This window comes from Chionomys nivalis, chromosome 2, assembly GCF_950005125.1.
Source record: "Chionomys nivalis chromosome 2, mChiNiv1.1, whole genome shotgun sequence".
Taxonomy (NCBI): Eukaryota; Metazoa; Chordata; class Mammalia; order Rodentia; family Cricetidae; genus Chionomys; species Chionomys nivalis.
The window spans coordinates 124,797,547-124,822,531 of NC_080087.1; the positions used below are offsets into that span (position 1 = coordinate 124,797,547).

Genomic DNA, 24,985 nt, shown 5'->3' on the forward strand with positions numbered 1-24,985 from the left:
CGGGATGACCCCACGTGACCCGGGGCCCCGCCCCCTCCCCAGCGAAGGTGCAGCCCTGGGCGGGAGGTGTCGCTGGGCGGGGCTGCAGCTGATTCGGAGCCGGGAATTTGCCGCCCCGGGCTTCCGGGCTCAGCACCCAGAACTGGGCGTGTACGCCCGTCGTTCGCGGGTTTTCTGGGTGCAGCCAGCATCCAGAGAGGCGGGGCGGCCGAGGTCTGAGCACCGATTCGGGGAACTAGCCAGAGAAATAAGCAGTCCTCGGTCGGGGGCGAATTTGTGCAATCCTCTACCATGTTCCACCCCCCCCTTTATTTAAAAATAGGTTTGGGAAACAAGCCTGAGACCTACAGATGAGGTTACAGACTCCACAGGCCAGTTGAGAGCCCAAAAGAAGTGAAATTGACCATCACTTGAGGTTTTCATACCGTATTATAAAACGACCTGGAATTTATATCAAGATCACCATCTTGTAAATCTGTAAAATGGTCTTTTCCTTCAAGCCCAGGTGAGAAGAGGGATAATAATTAAAGGTTGCAACAAGACTTCATTTATAAAAACCAGGAACAGCAAAGTTGAACCCATGAACTCTTTTGAATAGAAGTGACACCTTTTACACAAAATAAGCACATCTTCTGTGTGCACAGCCTTATTTTAACGTTAATGTTTTAGTATTTTTAATTATAATGTTTTTATTTTTAATCTTATTTAATACAATTGAACAAAATAATCTAGAATTCTATAAAAAAAAACCCAAATGCTACAATTCTATTAAAAGCCTAGCTTTTTATTTCCGATCTAGGCTCCCCATCTGTGCAAAATCTATTTTCCTATTACCTGGATGCTATTTCTGCTTCTCGTCTTTCCCTCTCTAACAGTAGGATCCCTTTTGACTCCCTCAAATATCTGTTAGTCCTGACCTCTGAACACCTCTCACATTCTAAGAAAGATACATTAGGATCACCAGAGTGTCTTCAGAATGTGTTTACAACGTTAAATGTACAGAGATGAGGTTCATGGTCAATCACACCCTGGCCAATCACATTAGATTTCTATAGGAACTAGAAATCAAAGAAAACAGTAAACAATAAAAGGAGATAAACAATGCTTAGAAATTAGACATTTTTCTCATTTTAAGTCAATAGATATTTGAGGGAGTAAAAAGAGATTGGACTGTTACAGAGGGGAAGACGAGAAGCAGAATAAATAGTATTCCTAGTAATAGGACTTTAACAGATGAGGAGCCTAGACTGGAAATAAAAAGCTAGGCTTTTAATAGAATTGTTGCATTTTGGGTTCTTATAGAGTTGTAGGTTCTTTTGTTGAATTGTATTAAAGAATATTAAAAATGATTGTATTATATGTATGTATACATATATATAGAGAGATAATGATATACGTATATATGTTTTTAATTTGGTAGATATTTATTGAGCCCTTTCTGCCTGTCATAAAGACAGAAAACTATGACTTGATCACTCTCCCAGGAACTCAAGATGGGAAGAATGACACATACCTTGGAGCAGTGAAAATAAGAAAACAATGTATTAAATTGAATTGCCTCAGGCCCCTGATAACAGAGTAAGACACATTCCTTTAATTTAAAGCCCCTTGTGATGGTTAATTATGATTATCCATTCTCTCATAGTTTACAGACTTGATAGTTGTTTCCTATGTTAGTAGTAGAAAGGGAAAAAATGAGTTTTGGTTTAGTGGTTTCATCACCCTGGACAAAGTCCCTTGATTAAGGGGTTTCCTCGCCTGCTCTGTAATACTGAATGAACAAATTGTGAAGTGACTGGCAAACATATTAGCATACAAGTATACCCCCTCCATTCATCCTCTTGACATCGTCGACCACTTAGATATGTTTCTGAGCTCTGGTTCTGTTCTTAGATGCTGCCACCCGAAAGCAAGCCAGCATCTTAGAAGTGAGAGATCCGTCATCCACCAGGAGATAATCAATCACTAAGTAGTGCTGCTATTGCAGACTGACTGACAATAAAAATGGGTAAATTCTATAATGATCACATTTTCATATCTTTTTATCTCATACCCCACCCAAAGGAAGCTCGAGGACCCCAAAGTCACATTAACACCTCTGAAAAGTCTCCTCTATGTGTTTTTTCCAGTCTTGAATATACTACAATTTTGTTTTGCTTTATGTTGTTTGTTCCTTGTAGCAATTTACTACTTCACATAAGTCTGTCCCATTCCCATATCTAGGCTTCTTTGATGGCATTAAGGATTAATGAAGTTGATTCATGTTGGGCTTACTCTAACTAAGGGTTTGTGCACTCCAATGGGAACAGCTATCATAAAAAAAACAGTCCCCTAGATATCATGTGACATTTTGATTGCATTCTGACAATAAAGTTTGCTTTGAGTCAGTGGGCAGAGGTAGCTACTAGCTGACCAAAATTAATCATAGAGGTTTTGGTGGGGCTTAGAGAGGATCTCAGCTGTTTTGGGATGGAGGAATGACAGGGAGAGGCGGTCACTCTTCGCTTCTCCACCACTTCTCTAATAATTCAGGTTATTACCCTGATATCTGACTCCTGGGTTTTTATTGCTGAAGAATAATTAGATAAATACATCATCTGGAGGTTAAATTATTGGGTTAATATACTAAGTATTTTTCCACAAAATCATTTTTGGTAGAGAAAGTTAGTTGAGAAGGCTAATCTACTAATACATATAAAAATGCAAACATTTTCTTTGCGGTATGGAAACTGTTTGGAAACAGAAAGTTGGCAATAATGTGAAATTGAGTTAGACCAAAAAAGTTGTTTGGAAGGTTCTAGAACTAGCCCACTGTAAACCAGAAGAAACTGCATCCTCATTAAAGATCCTGCAAGCATCACAATTGTGAAGAGATAGAATGTTACATTTCTACAGTTATCATAGGCCCTTTATAAAGAGGGGGGAAATTTCTTTGAATTTTTGCATCTGACCTAACTTTCTTGTTACCTCTTGTCTTGAAATATCACTTTAAAGACCTCTAGCCATAGAAGAGTTCTGCTTACTGGCTTGCTCAGCCTGCTTTCTTATAGAACTCAGAACCACCAGCCCAGGGGTGGCCCCATCCACAATCGCTTGGGCCCTCCCCTTTCAACTACTAATTTAGAAAACGCTCTACAGGCTGCCCCACAGCCAAGTTACGGAGGCATTTTCTCAGCTGAGGTCCCCTCATCTCAGATGACTACCCTTTGTATCAAGTTGACATAAATCTAGACAGCACAAAGGGTGTTGAAATTATGAATACAAATTAGCACTGGAAGAGAGAGGCTGAAGGTAAACAAATTTGGAAGGTTAATGACATTGAAGGACTGGAAGTTGATAAGCCTAGCAGAAGATAAGAATGCTTTGTTAGGTTTAGCAAATAGACTGAGCAAGAGGACAGTCCAAAAGTGGAAAGGGAGTTCAAATAAGTGTTTAATGTTCTAGGAGTACATGTGGATGTAACCAGTAGAATTCAAACCATAGCTTCTTGTTGATATTAAAACAAGTACTTCTCGGGCTGGAGAGATGGCTCAGTGGTTAAGAGCACTGCTTGTTCTTCAAATGTCCTGAGTTCAATTCCCAGCAACCGCATGGTGGCTCATAGCCATCTGTAGTGAGATCTGGTATCCTCTTCTGGCCTGCAGGCATACATGCAAACAGAATACTGAGAATACTGTATACATAATAAACAAATAAATAAATAAACCTTTAAAAAAACAAGTATTTCTCTTATAAATGTTTATTGAGGATATTGTACATTTATTTGTGGATGCATATCTGCATTTATACGAAGTTAGATTCTAAGTAAGCGTTAGTGCTATACTTAGAATCCCAGCACTTGGAAGGAGAGAAGGGGCAAGATTGTGAAGTCTGAGGACAGCCTGAGCAACACAGTGAGACCTTTAAAATAAATAAATAACAAAAACAGGCACCAAACAAACAAAAATAATATCTTTTGAGAGTTACTTATGATTTGCATGAAAAATGCCACCCATAGTCTATGGTATTTGGATGCTTGGTCTTTAGTTGGTGGCACTGTTTGGGAAGGCTTGGGAGGTGTGGCCTTGTTGGAGTAAGTTAGTCACTGGGGGCGGGCTTTGAGAGTAAAGAACCAGTACCATTTCGACTTCACTTTCTCTTTTTTGTGGTTACAGTTCAAGCTGTGAGCTCTTAGCTTCCTGTTTCTGTGACCATGGGCACTTATCCCTCTGGAACAGTGACCCCAAGTAAACTCTTTCCTTTCTAAGTTGCCTTGGTTGTTGTTTCATCACAGCAGCAGAAAGCTAACTAATACCACGATCTATGGCAGTGGCGAAAGGCCATGGTTAAGGGGGAAATTCCTGCTCTCAAAAGAGTTGCGAGTCTTGCTCTACAATAATGACTTACCTGCAAAATATTCTGGTGCAATAGTGGCACAGAAGTTGTGGGAGTAACCAACCACTATTTGATTGGAATTAAGGACCACTCTATGCAACACTTGCTTGAAGATTCCTGGGTGGCCACAAACACGAGATTAGATAAGACATAGACCTACAATAAAATCAAATGCTGTTCTGCTAAATGGATGTAGCAATAAAATGCCTCCTAACAACATTCTGCCAAACACATATCTTGCTCAGTCATCTTCAGAGAGGCTTCCTCCTGTAGTAGATGGGAACAGATACAGAGACCCACAACTGGACAACTGTGGAGAGCAAGAGACCTTGGAACATTCAGTTCTAGGTGAGAGATCCCTCAGGGCTCAGGGAACTCAGAAAGAAGAAAAGGGAGAAAGAGTGTAAGAGCCAGTAGGATTGGAAGACACCAAAGAAACGAGACCTTCTAGACATAACAGGACTGAAGCATGAATGAACTCACAGGTGGCAGCAAGCACAGGGCCTGTCTCAGGTTTACACTAGAGGGGGCCCAGCGCTAGTCCCCATCTTTAACCCAGAACCTATATCCAACTGATAACTGCTCACAAAGGAAGAGCTAGTTTTCTCTGATGGAGTCTTACTGGGTATACAAGCCACACTTAAGGGAGGCCCCATGCCTAGTAGTAGAAGGTCAACACAAAATGAATTCAGTGATATTTTTGGAGGGTTTTTTTTTTTTTTTTTTTTTTTTGGTGCCAAAATGCTTTATCTGTTTTTCTTGTCTTGTTTTTTTTCTACCTTACAGATATTTTGCTTTTACAGTATGGTTTCTGATTGTGTTTTTAAGGGTTTTCTGAGTGCGTGTCTCCTTGCCTGTCTGTTTTCTAAAGAGAGAGAGAAAGGTTTGGATTTGGGTGGGTGGGTAAATCCGAAGGAATTCGGGGAGGGGAAACTGTAATCAGAATATAGTGGATGAAAAGAATCTTGAATTAAAACAAAAACCCTGGCAGCCTCAGAGAAGAAAAAGTTAATAAACAAAAGGAATTAATAAAGCTTACAAGGTGTTAGATGAAGATTCATCACCAGTATCGGAGACAGTAGTGGGCCAGAAGAGAGCCGCCGCAGTTTACAGGCCAGCTTCACCATGCTCAGGCCAGGGAGCCGCAAGTTTTTTCTTTTTAATTCTCTGATGTATTATATCCGCAGGGCAGTTTCCCCTCCCTCCTCTCCTCTCAGTCTGCCCCCAACCCCAGGTCTACTCCGCCTTTGTTTTCCTTAAGAAAAAAGCAGGCAGGACCTGCAATTTTAAGCAGGCTTATCAGAGAAAAAAAAATTCACTGATCACGGTTGAGTAAAGAGCTGAATACTGAATAAGGCTACAGGAAACTTGAGGGAGAATGTTCCGGGCTGATGGGAAACAGCAAAAACAAAGACCCTGCATAGGAAGTGCGCTGGTGGTGTTTGGGAACAACAAGAAGGACAGAATAGTTGCAACACAGAGAACAAAAGGAAGAAGCGGAGGGACAAGTGGATTAAGAAGGAATTGGGCTTTTATTCTACATGAGAAGGAAACTTTGGAAAATTTTGGGCAGAAGTGGTATTTAATCTGATCTGGATTATTCTAGTTGTGGAGAGCGAAGATGAAAGAAGTAGGTGGATCCCAGAGGAGACTTGCAGCGTAGAGCTTCAGCAATGGTTGGGTCGCTGAGGAGGCTACGCCATGCGCGCTCTGGGCACAGGCAAGGACCTTTCACAACTCACATTACTCCCTCCTCCCCGGGTTCCCCTCTTTTCACATTCTGGTGCTTCCCGTCATGACAGTCGGTGAGAAAAGAGAAACAAGGCAAGTCTAGGTCCAGTTAACTCCACAGCATAGTTCTGGGCAAAATGTTTCTCAAATAGTCAACAGGTCTGTGTGCGGAGCCTGTAGAAGGATCTGGCCCCTAGGTCAAGGTAACAAAAGGGATAGAAGCCCTGTGAGCAAAAAGATGCCAAACCTTCTCAGCTTGATCCAGTCACCCACTGGACATCTGCAAGCCCAGCTGAAGAGTCAGCGTTTCCGTCAAAAGTGGCCTTTATGCCCCTAAAAAGTAATTGGATAGCTGTTGTCATAATCCACATGACAGAGGTGTTATCTATGGCGAAGCCAGTGGGAAACTAATACTGTCTCACCCCAGCTGTGAAACTTTCAGATTTAGGCATTTTAAGTCACTTGAAAGCTAGTGAAGTTAGCTGCTACGTTTAGACTTTTTTTTCCCCCTCAGTAACATGCAGGGAGAGAGATGTATTATAAAGTGATTAGCAACACGTGTGAAAAACACGAGGAAAATGGTGGGGATAGAGAAAGGGAAACACGCCCCTCCCTCTAAGCCTGGTCTACACATATCTTCAGCTGAGAGTAAAAATCCCTGAACAGTTAACAGCATTTGATCCAAATAAATAATGTTCCTTTTATATAGAGGTATTTAAACAAGAATGTTAAAATAGCAACGAACCATGCTCAAGGCGTACATGACTGATGTTCAGATATCTTCCTCCTTTCCCAGATGTCTTCCGGGACTCTCACAAACACGACTATGAACTCCGTTTATAATAAAAACATATTTTAATTGTCTTGTGCAACATTTGTGATCTGGGATTTTATGTGATCAGCTGTCATTCTGTCCAATGCACCCAAGGAATCCCATTTAAGTTCCTTCGCAACCATTTGAGATGAAACTGCCAAAGTCACTAAAATGATATCTAAAGCTATTATAGAGATACTCAAGAGCTTGTCTCTCGGGAAGCCTGCACTGGTGCTTGGGTATGTACTCGCCTTCCTTAGCCACTTCTGCTTCTATAAACCCCAGGCTTAAATTTTCTTCATGACTTCCACTGAATAACTCCAGTTCTGGGCTGGATGGCTCAGAAATTAAGAGCACTTGCTGCTCTTCTAGAAGACCTGAGTTCCTAGAAATCGCGTCGGGTGGTTTACAACTCTAGCTCCACTTCCAGGGGATCCAATACCCTGCGTGCACATACACACAGACACACATGTATTGGTCAGAACTAAGGAGATAGAACTGATAGAATTATATATACATATATATAATATCATATATAATATATACATATATAATATAAATGTATATATCCTTATATCATACTTAATTTCCAAATTTATTAGAGTGCTTAGAGGCTGTGGTCCAGATAGTCCAACGATGGTTGTCTAGCAATGGACGGGCCAAGAATCCAGTAGCTGATCGATCCGTGAGGCTGTATATATTAGCTGGTCTTCAGTATATGCCAGAATCTTGAAGAAGTATGACCTAATGACAGTGAAGAACGGTCTTACCAGCAATCATGAGAACAAGCAGCCACAGAGCAACAGCTTTCTTCTCCCATGTCCTTTATGTAGGCTGCCAGCAGATGGTGGGGCCCGCATTAAAGATGGCTCTTCCCACCTCAAAAAATCCAGATTAAAAGTGAGTCTTCTCACGTGAAATGATTTCCTTTAGAGAAAAATCCCTCACAAGTGTGCCCAGCAGCTTGGGTTTTAGAGAATCCCAGATGCTGTCAGTTTGACAACCAAGAATAGCCATCCCAAGTTCATACTTTGTCAGCTTGACACACAATCAATGTATACCATGCTTAATTTCCAAATGGAAACAATTACCAAAGCCGGGCGTGGTGCCACTTGCCTTTAACCCCAGCACTCTGGAGGCAGAGGCAGGCGGATCTCTGGGAGTTCTCGTCTACCAGGAAAATGCCAGGACAGTCATAGAGAAGCCACGCCTCAAAAATAAACAAGCAAACTAAATCAATAACCAGGTCAAAATTATGCCTAACATGATATAACTACCCCATGTATATTTGCAAACACATTATATATTTAGAATAGGTGGCAATGTCCCTTGAGGGGCATTCTTTTGGTATTTCAAAACTTAAATATGACAAACACTGATATTCTCTTAATTGATATTATATTACATAATAAATATGTTTAGGAAAGAAAACACAAATATCTGTTCAAGCGTATTTCTAACAAAATATGATGGAAATGCTCATGTCCAGTATAATCCTCATTTCTGCATCTGGTCATGTGGCCTTTTCTGGTGTTTATAAACACCTTCTTCTACCACCCGTTCTGCATTTCCTCCACCTTCAGCAGGCACCTCACCATGTCTTGCTTCTCTTCTTGGAGAAGTGACACATACCTTCATTCTTGAAGGGTCTATGCCCTTGGTCACCCTGCCCGGATTAGGTGGTTGTCATTTCCTATTGGCTTTAATCACAGGACTTGGTAGCACCAAGAGATGCCCTGAAGGATCTCCTGCACTCCAGACACAATCTTTCTTCATCATGGAGAAGCAATCCAATTTCCTCTTGGTAATGTGGATCAATCACCCCTCCTGACACTGCTGTTTCTTTCTTAGTCTGTTGGCTTAAGAAGCCCAAAGTAACCAAGGGGAAGTCTGAGCTTCCAGCTCACTGGAGTATTTGTTGTGTCTTCTGGCAGGAGCGCTCCCCACTCTGGAACCGAAACTTGTAGGCCAGCAGAACTTAAGGGCATGGAATCAGGAAGCAAAAATTTCCTAGTGGGTCACTTGGGGTCTTAGTGCATGGAACCATTCCATTTTCTTCCCCCTTGATTCCTAGATCTGGCTGTGGGAGAAAATATACCATATATTGGATTCAAAGCATATACCACCTTCTGGGGAGTCCTGTCCCAGCTCCCCAAGCTGCTGCCACCCAATCGGCAATGCCATGGTTTCTTCAAAAGGCCACTCTATCTTTCTATCAGACCAGATGCTTCATGATGGTGGGTAACGTGGTAAGACCAGTGGATTCCATGTTCACAGGCCCACTATCACACTTCTCTAGCTGTGAATTGAGTTCCTACATCACTAGCAATGCTGTGTGAAATATCATGATGGTGGATAAGGAATTCTGTAAGTTCATGGATGGTGGTTTTGGCAGAAGCCAAAATTATGTGCAGGAAAGTCAAATCCATACCTGAATAAGCATTAACTCCAGTAAGGACAATGTGCTATCTTTTCCACTGAGGAAGTACTATAATGTCAATCTGCCACTAGGTCACTGGTTGGTCACCTTGGGGATTGATGTCATATCTAGGGCTCAGTGTGGGTCTCTGCTGTTGGCAGATGTAGCACTCAGCAGAAGCTGTAGCCACATCAGCCTTGGTTAGTGGAAGTCCATGTTGTTAAGCCTGTGCATAAGCCCCCTCTTTGCCAACATGGCCACTATGCTCCTGGGGCAATGACAGGAAGGGGAAAGAGGCTGACTGTCCACAGATCTGGTCATCCTACATACTTGGTTACTGAATGCTTCCTTAGCTGAAGTCAGGTTTCGATGGGGCAGAAGTATCCTCACCTTCTTCACTCATTTGAATAGATCAGTCCACATACTTCTGCCCCAGATGTCTTTCTCATCGATTTTCCAATCATGCTCTTTCCACGTACCTGGCCATCCAGCCAACCATTGATTAATTGCACCTGTCACCATTTTCCCTTCTAAGCAAAATGTACAGCTATGGTTACTGCCCAAAGTTCTGCCTACTGTGACAATTTCCCTTCTCTGGTGTCTTTTAGGGTTGTCATAGAAAGGGCTGCAATGCTACAACTGTCCACTTCTGGGTGGTGCCTGTACAAAACACAGAGCCATCAGTAAACCAGGCCCTGTTCTTCTCTTCCTCAGCCAGCGGGGCATAGGGTGCACCCCATGAGGCTACCGGTGCGTATTTGGCAGTAGATAGTGTTAGCAAGAGTAGAAACCATAGACATTTGGACAGGTACTTCTCTTTCCTCCTTCTCCTCCTCCTCTTCTTTTTTTGGTTTTCCAAAATAGGGTTTCTCTGTGTAGTCCTGGCTATCTATGGAACTCACTCTGTGGACCAGGCTGGATTCAAACCCCAGAGATCTTCCTATCTCTGTGCCAATGTGCTGCAATTAAAGCTATCTGCCACCAGGCCTGGTACTGGGGTGACTTCTTTGTATAACTTATTTGTGCCTTCAGAACCTGCTCAGACTTGATTATGTTCCGTTTCCACTAAAGCCCAATAACAGGACAAGAGTTGTCTCTCAAAGGTGCTGTGAAGACTCTACATTCATTTCCCAGCTTCCAAGACATTAATAATAATGCAGAAATTATATTAATTACAATAGTGTTGGTCAATAGCTTACATATATTTCTATCTAACTCTTACATCTTAAATTAACCCATTTCTATTAATATGTGTATTGCCACTAGGTATTTGCTTACCGGTGCTGGCATGTTACTCCTTTGGCAGTTACATGGCGTCTCTTTGACTCTGCCTACTTTCTCTCCATATCTCTGTTAAGATTTCCTACCTGGCTTTACTCTACTAAGCCATTGGCTAAAACAGCTTCTTTAATAACTAATGGTAATAAAACATATATATAGCATACAGAGGGGAATCCTACATCATCTCTCCTTTTCTTTCTAAATAAAAAGAAAGGTTTTAACTTTAACATAGTAAAATTACACATAAACAGGTATCAAGCAAGAATTACAGTTACAATATTTATATCTACTTTATCTTTTATCATAACTAAGGAAAATTATAACTATCTAGTCTTCAACTCTTCAAGAACCACAGAAAGATATAATATTACCTAAGTAAACAGGAAGTGCATTATAAGCAGCTTCCAAAGTTCTAGAAATGACAGAGACATCTTGCTGCCTAGACAGTCATCCAAACTTCTTCTGTAATGTTACAACATCCATCTTTGGTCTTCAGGCCCATAGTATCTGGCAGACTTTTCAATGAAGCAGGAAACTTGAAGAACTGTCCTGCATTGTACTGTCAAAGTTCATCAGCTGTCTTTCTCTATATCCTGCAGAATGTCTGGCAGTTTCTTCTGTGAATCAGGAACTCTGAAGGACTGTCTCACCTTTAGGCAAGTCCAGTAGTCATTTTTATGTGGGCTCTGCATGTCCATTTCATACAACATACCATCAAGCAGTCCAGGCAAGAGCAGTTTATTGCTCAAATGGCTAACAAACTCCATAAGGATCCTCTTCGATGCCCATCTTCCTCTTGAAGTAGATTGGTGCTGCCAATGTCTCACTATTGAGACAAGCCTCAGTTCTTTTTTTTTTTTTTTTTTTGGTTTTTTAAGACAGGGTTTCTCTGTGGTTTTGGAGCCTGTCCTGGAACTAGCTCTTGTAGACCAGGCTGGTCTTGAACTCACAGAGATCCGCCTGCCTCTTCCTCCCAAGTGCTGGGATTAAAGGCGTGTGCCACCACTGCCCGGCTAAGCCTCAGTTCTTAAAACCTTTTAAATGCCATATTCTGTAGGTCTTTGGAGTACTGAAGTTTATCTATATAATTGAAATATGTCTCTGTACATCTAGAAAACCAAACTAACATGACTACAAGTTTGACTATTATGACCATCTATTGATCTGTAATTTTTAATTATACATTTTTCTTTTTTTCTTTTTTTCTTTTTTTTGCTTTTTAGAGACAGGGTTTCTCTGTGGTTTTTTGGAGCCTGTCCTGGAACTAGCTCTTGTAGACCAGGCTGTTCTCGAACTCACAGAGATCCGCCTGCCTCTGCCTCCCAAGTGCTGGGATTAAAGGCATGCGCCACCACCACCCGGCTAATTATACATTTTTAAATGAGCTGAACAAACATAATACTTTAATCAAGAGCAAAAATATACATATAAAAAATTGACCTTAAATTTATATCAATAAGCCAAGATTCATACCAATGCAAAGTATTCATCTCTATAGTATATCCCCCTTTAAATGTAAACAAACATTTAAAAAAATCATTTAGGGAATTTGGACATTTTTCTCTAGACTATTTCCTACTGATTGGGGGCACTGTTTAACAGGTCTTTCATGGGTATCCTGTGTGGTAGGTCCATCTCAGCCAGCAGTCCTGAAGCTGTCATGAATGTCGAACCATCTTGGCCATTGCTTTAGAGAGTCTTGTTTGGTTAAACCATATTAGCTGATAAGCTTGCTATCCTCTGTGGAAACAAAAGAAGAACCTCTTTTCCAAAGCAACATATCTTTAGACCTAAATTTTGAATTCAAGATACCTTTAAAACATATATGTTGGTTTAGCTTAGCAGCCTGTACAATTACATGTCTCTCTGTACTTAGCTCATTCACAGTTAAAATATTCAAAGAAAACACAATAGTATACACAATTTAGACTCTTTGTTTATTTTCCATCTTTATGTTGCTTATTTTTCTCCACTCCTTTAATCTATGGCTGTCTGTACTCTGTCTCTTTAAATACTCTTTTTTTTTTTTTTTTTTTTTTTTTTTTTTTTTTTTGGTTTTTCGAGACAGGGTTTCTCTGTGGTTTTGGAACCTGTCCTGGAACTAGCTCTTGTAGACCAGGCTGGTCTCGAACTCACAGAGATCCACCTGCCTCTGCCTCCCAAGTGCTGGGATTAAAGGCGTGCGCCACCACCGCCCGGCTAAATACTCTTTTTTAATTGTTTTAAAACTATTTATTTTTTTATAACTGTCTATACTATTTTCTTTATCTCTCTCAAGGCTATGTACATTTTTTAAAAGACACTGTGACCCATTCAGAGTTTTGTTTTTCCATCTGAATCTGTCTTTATTTTGTATCTGTAATCATTTTCTGAACAGGAGTGCCTTTTCTTAAAATGCTAAGTGGGCAAGGCTAGGACTAAGGTTGCTTTACCTTTTGACTCTGCCCAGTCCAACATGGCGGATGTTTGTTAACTGCCAGCTCTACTAATCATGCTCTCCATCCCAGCTCCAGGGACACAGTGGGTCTATTTCACCATCAATCAACCTGTAGCACTCTGATCCCAAATCCCATTCAAATGATCTCTAGCCAGACCTCCCAAAATAGCCAGAGCCTTTTGTGCCAGCATAAACCAGGAAGCCCTCCCCTAAATAAGCTGCACAGCCTTTTCTGTCAATACTGATTCAGGAGGACCTCTCTTAAAGGAGCCACAGTGCCCCTGTTCACCACCTTCAAAAAAACAAAAACAAACCACAGCTACCAAGAAGCTATGCTAAACTCTGTTCTTTTGTGTCTAGAATTTCTTCTCAAGCTCTCTCAGGTTTTATGTGGATGTAGTTGCCTCATGTTGGCATACCATTTTGTAGGCAGAGATTGCTCGTTCATTTCCCGGCTGCCCAGACCCAAGAAATAGCATAGAAATTATATTAATTACAACACTGTTTAGCCAATAGCTTAAGCATATTTCTAGCTAACTCTTACATCTTAAATTAACCCACTTCTATTAATCTGTGTACTCCCACTAGGCTTCGGTTTACTGGTGCTGGCATGTTACTCCTTTGGTAACTACATGGTGTCTCTTTGACTCTGCCTACTATCCCTCTATATCTCTGTTCAGATTTCTCTCCTGGCTCTGCTAAGCCATTGGTTGAAACAGCTTCTTTAATAACCAATGATAATAAAGCATATTCATAGCATACAGAAAGGAATCCCACATCACAAAGGGACAATCCTTGTCTGCAGATGATGTAGAGCCTTGCTCTGAAATCCCAAAGGCCCATTCTGTGATTCACATATAGTCCACCTGCCAAAGGCTCCAAGTGGAATCCCTGCTTACTTGATTCAATCAGCATAGTGTCATAAATATAGTGATATTTGTGGAAGGGAAATATGATCAAGATCCTTATGACAGGGCAGGAGAGTTAATATATCCTTGAGGTAAACTGTAAAGGTATACTTCTGGACTTGCCAACTGAAAGCGAATTGCTTCTGGTGGTCCTTATGGACTGGTACTTAGAAAAAGGGCACTTGCTTGATCAATAGCTGCATACTATATACCGGGAGATGTGTTAATTGGCTTAAGTAAGAACACCACATCTGTTACGGCAGCTGCAATTGGAGTTACTATCTGATTGAGTTTTCAATAGCCAACTATCATTCTCCATGAAACTCCTGTCTTCTGCACTGGCCAGAATGGAGAGTTAAAGGGAGATGTGGTGGGAACCACCACCCTTGCGTCTTTCAAGTCCTTGATGGTGGCACTAATCTCTGCAGTTCCTCCGGTTATGGCACACTGTTTTTGAGTCACTGTTTTCCCTGGCAGAGATAACTCTAAAGGCTTCTCTTTGGCCTTTCCAACCATAATAGTCTTTAATCTATAGATCATGGAGCCAATGTGAGAATTATGCCAACTTCTAAGTATATCTATCCCAACTATGCGTTCTAGGATGGAGGAAATAACCATAGGATGAGTTTGGAGACCCACTGGACCTATTATAAGTGAACTTCTGATAAAATTCCATTTGGCACCTGACCTCTGTAAGCCTCCACTTTAACTGGAGGGCCACGCTGTTCCTTGTGTTCTACCCAAATCAGTGTCAACTCAGAAAAAGTCTCCAATAGACCCTAGAAAGTCCAATTATTTTCTTTCCCCCAGTGTTATACCAAGAAACCCCTGTAAAAGGTCATAGGTATGTCTGGAGAAGGACTGCAGAAAGGCTAACAGTAAAACTCTTGGGTATTTTGTCAAGGTCCTTGCTCAGGAGAACTTGGCTGTCCCTTCATTCAAGGGGTTCTGGGTCTACAGACTGGCTCAAGTCTGGAAACTGGTTCATGGGCTGAGAGTCCCCTTTGCTATGATCTATCCAATGGAGCCCTTCTTTCATTTGCTTGAGGATTTTTCTGCTTATATGTATTTAACAAAAATACAGTAGACTGCTTTTTATTGTTCTTTGTTTGTTTTTCGAGACAGGGTTTCTCTGTAGCTTTGGAGCCTGTTCTGGAACTCGCTCTGGCCTTGACTCACAGAGAGACATCTGCCTCTGCCTCCCGAGTGCTAGGATGAAAGGCGCGCGCCACCACCACCTGGCTATAGTAGGTTTCTTATCTGTTTCATGCCTGGAAACACCATAATGGATTGGTCAGTACTGATGATCTATATGTACCATAACACAATTAATAATAAATTTTATTGGGCAGTGGTGGCACATACCTTTAATTCCTGCACTTGGGAGGAAGAGGCAGGTGGATCTCTGTGAGTTCAAGGCCAGCATGGTCTAAAAAGTGAGCTCTAGGACAGTCAGAGCTGTTATACTAAGAAACCCTGCCTCTAAAAACCAAAAACCAAAACCAAACAAATAAAATCTCTGAAAAATTTTTTAAAATGCCAATTCTACCGTGTAGCAACTCACCCTGAAATTCTTTTCTCTAGTGACATCAAGAATCATGGTTTCCTGTGAACAGAAGTCCCTGGAAAAAAGTCGTCAGGCTACCACAGGTGACATCTACAGCTGTGACTCTGGCCTATGTCCCACAGCTGCTAAAATCATTGTTCTGCTCTGACAGACTGTGTGACATCTGACTTGATTCTGGGTGCTTGCTGAGGTGTTCACAGGCTGAGGCTGTTCCTCAATAGCGTGTCCAGGGTAGGGAACCTTCATGATGGGAACACATTTTTGAAGCAGTATCTTTCAAAACTATGAGACACAAATTTGAAAACAAACAAATAAATAGAGGCTGAGGTATAACTTAGGGGTAGTGCATCTACCTGGAAAGTCTGAGAGCCTATGTTTAATCTCCAACACCGCAACACCTCAACAATAAAAAAAATTGTTAGAGCAGGAAGTGGGAGGAAGTAACTGAAGAAGAGAAGTCAATGTGTGTCAAGGCCCAAAAGACCAGAACTAAGATCAATAGGAGAAACCTTGTATGTCTTTAAAGAGTGAGAGAAGCCACTCAGCAAGCATATTGAAATGATTCTATTCAGATAGGCCACTGTAGGTTTTAGTCACAATACTAAGAACATGATAAACCACTGAAATTTTAGTTTAGGGATTGACTCACTGGATTTGTTCTAGAGAATAAAAAGAAAAAAGAAAAAAAAACCCACAACAAACAACCACCAAATCTTCTGTCTTTGGAAGGCAGCAGGGAGGAATATAGAAGATGATTGTGAGGGAAACAGATGCTAGCAGAGATTAAAATGGGGGTAAAAAACAGTGTGAGGCATCAGGTAAATATTGAAAGGGTAGACCCGACACCATCAGTGAGTGGCAGGGTGTGATGAGCGCAGGACCATGGACAAGGCTTGAGAGCCCCAATTCTCTCCTTCAAGGAGGTTCCTCTCTCCTGACTGGAAAACGCCATAGAGGGACAGATGATGGAGGGAGATGAAGACTTCTCTTTGGGACTCATTGTATCAGAGGTCTCTGTGAAACTTGTTAGTGGACATACTCAGAAAAACTGTCCTAGATCTGGGCTTGGGGACTCATACCTAAGCCAACCTAAGTAGGCTACAGAAAAATTCTTGGTTTCAAAAAGAGTCAATAAATCTTATTGGAGTTGTAAACTTGGCCCCTCAAAACATCAGTGACAGTGGAATCTCCCAGGTTACAACAATCAGGCAGGAGGAGCTGCAGGGTGAGAGGAAGGTTTAAGACAAAGTTCAAGGAGAAAGTAGCTGGATATTGTGAAAGCCAATAACAGGGCATTGAAAATACAATCAACCATTTTTAACATTTTAAGAAGGTATTTGAAAGCTTAAGAATGACTTGGAATGAGCAATGTCATCAGAATCACTGGCGACACTGGTTAAGGCGTTTTGGTAGAGTGGTGTCAGAAGAAGCCAGTCTAGAGGAAGAGTGCCAGACAGTATTCAGGTCCACTAGAAGTTGATGACTGTGAATTTGTAGACCATGGAGATGTGTAATTGAACTCTAGTCGCTCAATAGTCCTTGCACAGGCACACACAAAACAGACAGATGGCTCCATTCATCTGGGACTGGGATTCTGCCAGGAGGCTGTGGGGAACAAAAAGGAGTCAAGGGATTTTGGCAAGCTTGATGGGCTTGATGCGCCATGGAAGCTAAGCAGAATAAGGAAAAAGCAAAGGCAAGAGGAAGGATGTCAATCAACTGGGAGGATGAGGACAGTTGTGAGCTGTAGGAGAGTGGTTGTACAGAGTAGGGTTTTAGGGCAGGGAGGAGCAATTTGGCACGTTGATATTGGGAGCCTTAGGAAGCGGAGGAAAGGGAGTAGAGACTCTTCGTGTGCCCAGGATTCTGTTAACGCTTGCTCCTTGAGCTTTGCTAATAGGATGGATTTCTACTTTCCAAAAGTCCATACTGAACAACAATTATATAGTTCAAATGGAACTTCTGTTGGTGGTAATTTCATGAACAATACAACACAGCATGGACTGTCAGTTCTAGTAACATGTAAATGAAGAGTTTCTTAAAAGTAGTTGCCAGGGTTTCTGTCTGGGTGCTGGTATTATGTTTAAGATTTTAAGGTATCCCTTTTAGTCATAGCCCACAGTGATCTGAGCAGCAACATCACCATTAGTAGCTGGAATTCCTTGTTCAGAACTCAGACTTTTACTTCCTATGTTTCACCAAGATACCATAATGAATCAGCCCCAACATAGAACATGAAGTTTTCATGTTGTTTTTTAATGTAGAGGCTGTTAGACTGTAACTCTGGAGATGAAGGGAGTCTCTCTGAAACAAACCAAGCCCAACCAATCAACCAACCATCCAACCAACCAACCAACCAACCAACCAACAAACCAATCAAACAACCATTACTGAGCCTTTACAAATACTAACAAGATAGGGATGGAGTTATGGGGTGCTCTGCAGCTACAAGTGGCAAGGTTGCATTAGAGTGAAATAGGACTGCCAGATCAGAATGCCAAGGACATTTCTATACTTCTCCCTTTGGGGAAGGACAGCACAACATGTTTACATTGACCTTACATTGGCTATAAATATAGGGTTGAGCTAATTCAAAGTGAGGCAGACTTAATTTATTTCATACAATTTTATTCAAGAAAACGATGCACTGCTATTGTGCAATGTAGATATGCTTGCCACAAATGTATAGTTATAGCAATATTCATGCATAATTACAGATACAAGACTGACAATAACATAACACTTACCATCTGCCACACAATGCTTTCTACACTTTACTCTTAATTGACACATTTTTCTCAGAATTCATGAAAGTCAGATATTCAATATATAACACAGTTTCAAAAACTTGAAACCAACCTTTTAAGTATTTGAAGAGGAAAGTTCGGTTTGTGAGGTTAAACTAAAATCTTCAATCTAATATCTGGGAAAATTACACAAGAAAATCAATAGCAAACTGGGCATTGGTGGTGCATGCCTTTAATCTCAGCACTTGGAAGGCAGAGGCAGGTGGATCTCTGTGAGTTTGAGGTCAGCCTGATCCACAGAGCAAGTACCAGGGTGACAGGCTCTAAACCTACAGAGAAACCCTGTCTCAAAAAACAAAAAACAAAAAACAAAAACAAAAAACAAAGAAAAAAGAAATAAGAAAAGAAAAAAAAAGAAAAAAAGAAAAGAAAATAAGTAGCAAAAGAAAAATATTCCAGATCACTTGAAACAATATGAGTATAATAAAATACTTGGATATTTTTATTGGATCAGAAATCAGGAGCAGAGAAAGAAAATTCAATTTAAAAGAATGTTCATATGTTCAGTTTAAAAAGAAGTCTCAATTGTCATCTCTCATGCCTCCTTTCTCCCTGCAGAGTCCGCTTCAAAATTAAGATTAAATATCAGACCCAGTCTAGGCAATTTCTCACCCCTGAACACTAAAATAACTTACACAAGAGAAAGTCTATTTTGGCTCACATTTTCAGGGTTTTAGTTCATAGTCATCTAGCCCCATTGTGTCTGGGCATGTGGTGAAATAGAGCGTCATGGTGGAGGGCTGGCTGAACAGATATGCTCACCTCATGGTAGTCAGGAAAGAGAGGAGAGGGAGTTGGAGAGTGGGAGGAATAGTGGAAAAAGAAAGGAAGGGAAGGGAGATAAAGTCAACTAGGCCTGACCTACTAATAGTCAATCCATTTAGTTATGAACTGGCCAAGGATTGATCCAGTGATGAAGTTAGTGCCTTCAAGATTCAATTACCTCTCAATATTAATACCAGCTGGAGACCACACCTTCAACATGGGAACTCTTTGGAGGAGGAGGTAACTTCAAATTTAAAATGTAATGAGACCCAAGAGATCATACACTGCATATAGTTATTATTGAACTGTAAGTGGAGACTGCACTTTCATTTTCCCGGTTGCCCAGACCCGAATAATCACACAGGAACTGTATTAATTACAACACTGTTCAGCCAGTGACTCAGGCATATTCCTAGCTAGCTCTTACATCTTCAATTAACCCATTTCTATTAATCTATGTATTGCCACGATAGATTTCTATTATATAAAATAATAGATATAGGTTAATAGAAATAGAAATAGGTTAACTTCGTGGCAATACATGGATTAATAGAAATGGGTTAATTGAAGATGTAAGAGCTAGCTAAAATTATGCCTGAGTCATTGGCTGAACAGTGTTGTAAATAATATAGTTTCTATCTGATTATTTGGGTCTGAGCAGTTGGTAAATGACTCTGCCTACACTGACTTTAAATTTGTATCCATAAGCCAAAATCCATACCAATATAAAGTATTCATTTCTATATCATATCCCTCTTACTTTTTTTTTTTTAGAAATTAATGACCATTAATCATTTATAGCCAACCCTTTTAAAGTGAAAATAAATAAGCATTTATAAACAATCATTTTTGGAATTTGGGCATTGTTTTCTCCAAACTACTTTCTGATCTTTGTTAGGTGAAATATTTTTAAGGTTCAGGGAGACCTTTCAGGAGGTCTTATTTCAACAAACCACATTAGCCTGAGGGAATCCACAGGTTTCCATCCTCTTTGGAAACAAAAGCAGAATCTCTTTTCCAAAGTTACATGTCCTTAGACTCAAATTTTGAAGTCAAGGAACCTTTAAAATATATTTTGGTTTAGCATAGCAGTCTTTACAATCAAATGTCTCTCTGTCGTAAAAAAATTCAAAGAAAACACATTAACATATGGTATCTAGATTCTTCGTGTATTTTCCATCGTTACATGGCTTTTTCTCTTTTACTCTTACTTTTTAATATTTATTTTATTATCTTTACTTCTTTAATCTATGACTGTCTGTACTCTTTCTTCTCTTTCTCTTAAGCATATATATATATATATATATATATCATACTGAGACCCATTTAGAGGTTTCTTTTTGGTCGGAATCTGTCTTTATCGTTTATTTGTAATCCTTTTCTGACCAGAAACATTTCTTTTTCTTCTTTAAATTCTGAGTGGGCATGCCTAGGACTAAAGCTGCAGTTTTGCCTGTTGGTCTTACATGGTATCTGCCTGACTCTGCCTTCTTTTTCCCTGTATTCTGTTTAGCTTTCCTGACTAGCTATGTTTTGGCCCCCACAGGCCAAAGAAGCTTCTTTATTAACCAATGGTAATAAACCATATTCACAGCATACAGAGGGGCATCTCACATCATTGAACATGGATGCCAAAAAAAAGATTCCTCTGCCTCCCAAGTACTGAAATAGCTGGCATGAGCTACCACATACATCTGGAATGCCAAATTTTCAACCAAAAAGTAAGAATGCATCTTGGTGTCATGGTGTGCAATTCCAGAATTCAGAAGACTGGTGTCATGGTGTGCAATACCAGAATTCAGAAGACTGAGAAAGAAAGATCATGAGTTCAAGGCTGGTCTCAACTACACAGTGAGAATCTTTAAATTAAAATAATTTCCATTATTTGCTCTTTGTGTTTGTTTAGCACAGATATGAATAGTATGTTACTAGGGGCAAGGACTAGGGCCCTAACGTAACAAGCAACTAGCAATTATCATGTTTCTTCACTTAGGGAAAAACCTTCTATAGAAACCCAGAAAAAGCTATGTTTAAATTATTTAAATAATATTTTTATTATTGCTTTTTTTTTGTTTTTTTTTTGTTTTTTTTTTTTTGAGACAGGGTTTTTCTGTAGCTTTGGAGTCTGTCCTGGAACTCACTCTGTAGATTAGGCTGTGATGGAGGAGGGTCATCTTTCTATCTGTTGTTTCATTGGTTAATCAATAAAGAAAACTGCTTGGCCTCTGATAGGACAGAAAATTAGGTAGACCGAGTAGATCGAACAGAATTCTGGGAGAAAGAAGCCGAGTCAGGCAGTCGCCATGATTCTCCCACTCCAGACAGATGCATGTTAAGATCTTTCCTGGTAAGCCACCTTGTGGTGTTACATAGATTATTGGAAATGGGTTAGATCAATATGTAAGAGCTAGCCAATAAGAGGCTGGAACTAATGAACCAGGTAGTGTTTAAAAGAATACAGTTTCCATGTAATTATTTTGGGTAAAGCTAGCCGGGTGGCGGGACACAGCCCACCGCTTCCTGCTGCAAGGCTGGCCTCGAACTCACAGAGATCAACCTGTCTCTGAGGGTGCTGGGATTAAAGGCACATGCCACCACCACCCAGCTTATTCTTGCTTTTTAAAGACCTGTACAAGTTAGCAAAGGGACAGAGGACCTTCAGTCGACAGAAGGTAGGTATGAGTTGGCAAATGCCTATGACAGATTCGTTTGTGGGCTAGTTCTGCCTCACCAAATTTCATGCTTGCAAAGTTATGAAAGGGAAGACAATGGAGACAGATGAAAGATGGGCTCCCGGGCCATTGGGCCTTTCCCTAGGATACAGAGATGAAGTTTAAGAAGATCCAGTCACACACAGATTATTCTCCATGCATTCTTTATGGAATGAACTCATGAAGTTGTTATACAAAAAAAACCTTAAGCATCTTCTCAAAGGCTAGAAAAAGACTCAGTTGTAAGAGGTGTGATCTCAGAAGGCACTGCCACTAGGGTGCAGCAAAGGTTGCTTCTTGGGGCATCGGCCAGATAGGATTTCATAGTTCAAGTTGAGCCAACACCACTTGTGAAGTGCTCTTCCGTCTTTCTCATCACCACCCCAGGAGGGGCATCCTTCTCCTAGCCTGCTGCTCAGATGCAGAAAGAGAGCCCTGATGAAGCTCCAGGTAACAGCGCTGCGAGGTAGGGCTGACACTGACCTTCCTGGTGCTAACGTTTGTGCTTGGATAATTAGGAACAAAGAGCTAATGGTGATGAGACAGCAGCTCCGAGTTTTCAGGTATGAAGAAATATCACTGACATCTTAAATTTTAGTATACGACTTTGATATATATATATTATATATATTTTTTTTAAATAGCTTTTTTTTTTTTTTTTTGACAGGTTTCTCTGTAGCTTTGGAGCCTCTCTTAGGACTTGCTCTGTAGACCATGCCGGTTTTGAATTTACAGAGATCTGTCTGCCTCTGCCTCTTGAGAGCTGGGATTAAAGGTGTGCGCCACCATCAGCAAAATGTTTTTTTTGATGTTGTTAATTTTTTTGTATTTTTGAAAAATGATAAAAAACACATGAGTTTTACGTTGCATCTAACTTTAGAAAATTAAAATGCAAAAATGTGTTTTGAAAATTTAATAAAATAATGTACATTAATAATTCAAATAGCCATGGTGTGTATGTGTGTGTGTACATGTATGTGTGTGTGTACATGCTCAGACATGCACAATCTTATAGAGAAGGTAGTACAGTAGAAAAGGAGTCTACATGATTTGCCTTTGACCTTGTGACTTCCTAACTATTCCTCTTCTTTGCCCATATTGAAATGTACTCGGCTGAGCGGTGGTGGCACACACCTTTAACCCAGCACTCGGGAGGCAGAGGTAGGCGGATCTCTGAATTCAAAGCCAGCCTGGTATACAAGAGCTAGTTCCAGGACAGGCTCCAAAGCTACAGAGAAACCTTGTCTCAACAAAACCTAAACAAACAAATAAATAAAATATATGTACTCATAGAGCATTTCCTTAAGGCCAGTCAATACTCAGTTGAAATTTCAGAGTAAAGTTTACCATATAGTTCCAATATATCATCAAAGCTAAAATTGCACCCAAGAGTTTCTTCTCTGTTTCAAAAGAGTTAAAGAGTATTCTTTTCTTCTAAAAGGAGGGCCAAGTTCCATTTCAGATCAAATAATAGTGGTAATTGGTAAGAGGTGGCCTTTGCATCTTCTCTCAGTCACACTGTGGGTGGGTGGATGCTCTGCTCTCACAACAATTAACCCTTTCTTGATTTGTGTGTTTCTCGCTGCCAGTGATGACCAGATAGCTCTCAGCAAGGAGGAGTGTGATGGCCGTGACCAGTATTTCTGAAGGACTGAGAAATGATGGACTAATATTAAAATGAGGAACTGGATTAGATCTAAAAGGTTTATTCATTCAACAAACGTTTATAGGACCTCTAGTAAGTATCTTACATTAAATTGCTTCTGAAAATATTAAGACAAGAGAATGGAGCTCAGGCAAAAACCAAGCAAAGCAAAATAAGAAAACCCTTCCCAAAGATATCTTCTAAGATGTAGTCAGCATTATAAAAATGGATGTCAGTTGCTTGTCCAAAAGCTTTGTCTTCTGGCTTCCTTACATAAAGATACCTGGTGAGACAATCTTTCTAACAAAAGCTCCCCCCGTGCCGATTCACTTGATACGTATAAAACTATTGTTCAGAAAGTCATGGAAATCAGTAAAACTGGTTTTATGGGGGTCAGAAACCCCAAATAGTCCTAAGTGGCTGTCACTGTGTACCTAGCGTTGTGTGGTTCTGTTTTACATTGTGACCAAGCTGGTCAATGGAACCGGTAATGTCCTGCAGACATGGTGAGGTGGCTTCCATCTTGGGCTCTCACTTACTTTCCCTCTCTGCTGAATCAGAAGCTCAGAAAGTGCCAGATACCACTGTGAACAGACCTTCAAGGGAGGCCCAAGTGACAAAGATCTGGTTTCCGCCAACAGCCATGAAAGCAAGCTCATTTTTCTTTTTTTCTTTTTTTCTTTTTTAACATTTTTTAAAATTATGTATACAATGTTCTTTCTGCACTCTGGAAGAGAGCATCAGATCTCATTATAGATGGTTGTGGGCCACCATGCGGTTGCTTGGAATTGAACTTAGGATTCTGGAAGAGCAACCAGCGTTCTCAACCTCTGAGTCATCTTTCCAGTTCAGCAGGTTCATTCTTATCCATCTTTAGATGACGGCATCATAGACTTTTTCCATTTGTGATGTCTCTTTGCCTGAAAAATTCTTATGTAACCTTGGGTATATAGGCATAGAAAACAGCTGAACATAGCAAATTATTTACCAGTAATGAACCAAACAATTCTTTGGTGTATGAATACTTTGTTAAAGGTACAAGAAAATTTACTAGTTAGAAGAATGCACCTGTTTGTTTGCATAAAAAATTAAATTTAGATTGAATATTTGATACTGCAGGATATGCAAAGAATAAGACAAAATAAGAAAATCCTTTCCAAAGATATTTATAAAATAAAGACAGTCCAACATTATACAAAATGGATGTAGAACATCTTCATTATTTTTCAGAGATGGTCAATAGTGAGATTTTATAGTTACCATTGCTGAGGATTTCATTTCATATAAGGACATAGCACAAAATATCAAAAGTATATTTTAGGATATTTGAGAAATCATTGGGTAAATTTGGCTCTAATCCCCAATTAAAATTAATTTAACAAAATTTTAAGCAAAATTCAAGTCAGTGACTCAAACAGCATTCTTATTTTTAAAAATTTATTTATTATGTGTACAATATTCTCAGTATTCTGTCTGCATGTATGCCTTCAGGCTAGAAGAGGGTACCAGCTCTCACTACAGAGGGT

The 24,985-nt window shown here is 40.3% G+C and overlaps 1 protein-coding gene across 1 annotated transcript in view; it reads left to right on the forward strand.

Moving 5' to 3' along the window:
• The first annotated feature begins 4 nt into the window (after positions 1–4).
• LOC130869306 (cofilin-1-like) overlaps positions 5–24,985 on the forward strand; it is a 64,320-nt gene continuing 39,339 nt past the window's right edge. The window contains exon 1 of the mRNA XM_057761299.1: positions 5–178. Coding sequence (XP_057617282.1) covers positions 5–178 — 174 coding nt within the window. The remainder of the gene's footprint in view (positions 179–24,985) is intronic.